Raw genomic sequence first — 4,416 nt, 5'->3', positions numbered from 1 at the left:
GAAAGAAAATAAAATCTTCAGATCATGAAATACATAATGTGGGAAGCACCATGTTTAACCTAAGTTTAGCGAATCTACAAAAAATCAACACCGAAAACATCCAGAAAAGAGGAAAAATGGTTAAACACTCGATAGAACTAAAACTTCAATACAGTTATAAGATCTATAAAAACACCTAAGCCAAAATCGAAAGTTACTAAAATAATATTGAAAATTTGAATTAAACAAAACTTACTGTCAATCAACCCTAACAAGCTGAGTAAATAATCATCCACCTAAACAAATGTACTGTATGATGAAATAAAGATTTAAACAACACATTGTCCTGTGGAAGCTATTTATTTAGTTATATATATATATATATATATATATATATAAAACTTACCAATCCACCTTCATCATCATCAAAGTCTGCAGATTTTGATGTCGTATCTTGGCTTCCAACATGGTCCGCCACAGACGAAACCTGGTTGATTAAGAGCATTAGTTATTATAAAGATAAGGACAAGCAAATAAACCCACACATACAAAAGTAAAAAATAAAATAATGTAAACAGTTCTACCTTGATTGTTCTGCCAGCAATTTCCAAGATGAACTATGTACTCAGAATCCACCACACCAACATTTCTCATACGATCGCCCTGAAATATTGTTAAGAGATGAACAACCACACTGGAAAAATATTTTAGCATGCATGAATATGATGTTATGGTATAAGCAAGTTACCTGTGCACAATAACCAAGCTGTCTATCTAGTCCCCATGCGTGGATTAAGTCATTCTGTAGGCAGAAAGATGATTAGACCATGCAGAATCAAAAGATTGGACAAGCATGTTTGTTAGCACTTACAATATAAGAAAAAGATATGATATAGAATTTTGTAAAAAGTAACTTATGATTTTTAGAGTTTTTGGTAAAGCAAAAGCTATTTTGTGTTGGTTTACAACAATGAAAAAACACTTTTTGCTTTCCCTCTCATCTGTTCGAGAAAATTATTTTGCAAAATCACTCATAAATAACTTCTACAATAAGCTGAAAATATATGGTTTCCACAGATTCTGCTGATATTTCAAAATAAAATAAATGAGGTGCATTTTTAAAAAGTACTTTTTGTGTAATAATCCAAAACAAACATATTAAAAATACAAGTAGCTCACCAATCATCTACAGAAACAATATTTTATCCCACCCTATGGTTGAACATACATGTAACATGATTAATAAAAAGTTAAAAACATTCTTCTCTGTAACTAGGTAATAACTTTCCTATAAATAAGCTGATATCAAACTTCAAATTATGAATAAAAATATCAAATTCAGACCACCTCAGATGGTGATGCAGAAGAGAATACAGTATAAAAGAAATTAGAACCTTAACGGTAACATACCAAACATAAAAACCTTCCACTTAGAAAAAAATGTTCATTCAATTTGATCTTACCATAGACAGTGGCTTCTTCTTAAGTACATAGTGTGAACAACCTTACTTCAGTAACCAAAAAAGGTTGACATTTTTTCAAATACAACACACACACACACAAACTATTATGCCATATCATATATGTTCTCAAACAGAAATTGTTTATCTTAATTTTCACATTTTACTTATCCATACCTGGATCATATGCCACACGCCACACACATTGCCAAGATTTTTTAGAAAACACTGGTGCCATCATTTCCACCCACCTGCAAAACAATGTCTATACATTTTAAATGGAAAATTCTGTTTAACATCACAAATGGTTTAATGATGGAGTTAAAAGAAAATCACACTAGACGGTGCAGCTGTTTACCCTAAGCAAGGAGGAGCAGTGCTACTGTCATCACACTTTCCACTACCTTTTAACTTATAATACCTTCTGCAAAGAGACATCATAATACCAACAGTAAATTTTAGCAATTGTTTGCAAACAAAAGATTAACTAGTAAAAAATCCAAAGCAACATGAAAATTATTTAAGGGAACTGTAAATCATTTGAATGACTGATAAAAAAGCTCATCGCAGAAGTACACTTCAATAATATGGAAAATTTTGGTGAATATACATGGAGAAAATCAATAATAAGGATAAATTTGTGAGCTGACATGTTCTTCAACACTTGCACACTTTACAGAGATGCTTCTTATGTCTGTGTGAGTGTGTCCAAGGAACAATGTAATAACCTAGTTCATTAGTAGAGTACTGTGTCGGTTATATCATAATAAGGATGTAGATCTACCAAATGAACACGGTTGCTAAACAGCTAGAGGTGGGAGGAAATGAGGTTAACCTGTGCACTTTTGATCCTGCTATATGTGCTGTCAGTGGATGATGAATTTCTGATTTATCACGATCCAGTGCAGGCTGTGATATCTCTAGTCCTTCTTCTTTAACAATAGATAAATACCTAACCACATAATCACCAAATCAAAACACAGGGAATAAAATAATCACCATTTGAAAAAAGAATTAACAATAACATATCAAATGTAGTCAACTAAAAACTTTAATTTAGTATCATCCGACTATCCTTACCGCAACTGATTGCCAGTGAAAATTATCATGTTTTGGACAATTTTAAATTTAATAAGACATGCACAAGTGCTTTACCTTTTCGGGTTAAAATTGTCGACAAGAAGGTCCTCATCCCAAAGAAATATATAATTGTAGTCAGCAACTATATCTGGATGCAAAAACCTGTTTTGCAAACCACCTATGACATCATAGATAGCATGAATTTGTGTAATAGTAACAGATGTAGGAGTAGAAAAAGAGGACATAGTGAATGTTGAACACAGTGTATAAATTAAGATTACGAAGTTGTGTGTGAGAGTTTCAAGTAGTTATTATCGACAAAATAAATAACATATAGGTAAGCGTCGAAAAATCATAACGAGTACAATTAAGAAGAAAGACCTTCAAGAATGAGGAGGAGGAGGAGAAGTTGGATTTCCACGACGGAGATCTTCAATTAACTGAGAGAGCTCTTTGCGAGAGGATTCTCGGCCAAACATGAATCCATACCTAAACAGCGCGAATTTAATTCAGATTAGGTTCGTAGCAAATTAGTTAGAATGAGAGTTTAGAAATAGTTACCAGAAGGAAACGGCGGAGAAAACACCGGCGGTGGCAACGGTCTGAAGTAGGGTGATCCTCTTCTCCATTTTCGCTCTCGTATTATGCAAACCGATCGATGAATGTAAGATCCTATCGTCAGTGGACATATCGAGTACCGATTAGCTAGTTGGACTTTCAACACCGCTAGGCCCAATTTACGCAGAAAATGATGCAGAAACCCTAATTGACGCAGAGGTTAAATTGCGAGAATAGGGGAAAAGTCTTGTAAGTCACAAGAAAAACCCTAATTTGAGATTTGTGAGATGAAATGGAGAATTGAAATTGAGAATACCTTTTGAACAAATTTGAGAAGAAAATAGAAGGAGAAGAAAATTTGAGAAAGAAATAGAAGGAGAAAAAAAAGAATAGGAAAAGGATTCTGAAATGGAAATTGGAAAGAAACACAATAAAATAAGTGAATATTTTTTGGACTTAAATATTTTATTTTATTTTTTAAAAGTTATTATATAGAATAGGTGACACTCTGTCTGTAGCTAAAAGAAATTATAGTGACGGTAAAAAAATATCACTAAAACTTGAGTGTCACAGTAGATCATTTTTTTTGTAGTAGCTTGTCGTTGATGTATTTGTTTTTTCAATTAATTATTAAAGATAATCAGTAAAAGCAGGATTTTTTATATATTTTTTTTAAAACTAACTAATATATCCTATGTTTAAAAATATATATATTAAATTGTTTTTTTAAAATCGCATCTCCACGATCACACGAAGGATGATTGATTTTTTTTGAAGTCGTATTAAAATTTATGTTATATTTTTTATGTAAGATATATTAATTAATTTAAAAAAAAGAGAGAATATATATATATATATATATATATATATATATATATATATATAATATCCGTAAAAGACATCGAATTATAATTTATGTTATATATAATGATTTTAAAGAAACTGAAAATGAGTTATATTTAGCTATTATTGAGAACAAAAATAATAAGGTAATTGATAGATAGAACTGTCATGTTTTAATCAGCAAAAAGTAACCCCACAAATAAATTAGGAATATCTAAATTACAAAAAAAATAAATTACATTAATCACCAGTCACCACAGTTGATAACCACGAAGATAACATACTAAGTGTGCATAAACATTTGATTAATACGTTAGTATAATGACTTGAATTTGAACGTTTCTGTGCAATGATAACGTTTAATTCATTTTTCATCAATAAAACTAAAGTTCAAAACATCTCTAGCATAAAAATTGTTATCAATACAAAAGGTTCTTCACTTCCACCTCCAAATAAATGGAGATAATTGTATCTTTTGAAAAAAATAATATATAGA

General features: G+C 30.9%; 1 protein-coding gene across 1 annotated transcript; it reads right to left on the bottom strand.

Annotated features, from left to right (window-relative positions):
- Positions 1-6: 6 nt before the first annotated feature.
- Positions 7-3,480, bottom strand: LOC105851647 (uncharacterized). Its single transcript, XM_073365016.1, has 9 exons — positions 3,081-3,480; positions 2,901-3,008; positions 2,595-2,697; positions 2,090-2,391; positions 1,798-1,863; positions 1,629-1,704; positions 728-786; positions 564-642; positions 7-466 (listed from the first exon to the last, which is right to left on the bottom strand). The coding sequence occupies exons 6-9, from the start codon at positions 1,678-1,680 to the stop codon at positions 405-407; spliced, it is 252 nt and encodes an 83-aa protein (XP_073221117.1). The 5' UTR covers positions 1,681-1,704; positions 1,798-1,863; positions 2,090-2,391; positions 2,595-2,697; positions 2,901-3,008; positions 3,081-3,480; the 3' UTR covers positions 7-404.
- Positions 3,481-4,416: the final 936 nt, after the last annotated feature.

The sequence above is a fragment of the Cicer arietinum genome, chromosome 2 (genome assembly GCF_000331145.2).
Source record: "Cicer arietinum cultivar CDC Frontier isolate Library 1 chromosome 2, Cicar.CDCFrontier_v2.0, whole genome shotgun sequence".
NCBI lineage: Eukaryota > Viridiplantae > Streptophyta > Magnoliopsida > Fabales > Fabaceae > Cicer > Cicer arietinum.
The sequence above is the reverse complement of the archived record's forward strand: the minus strand, read 5'-3'. Positions and strand labels throughout refer to the sequence as shown.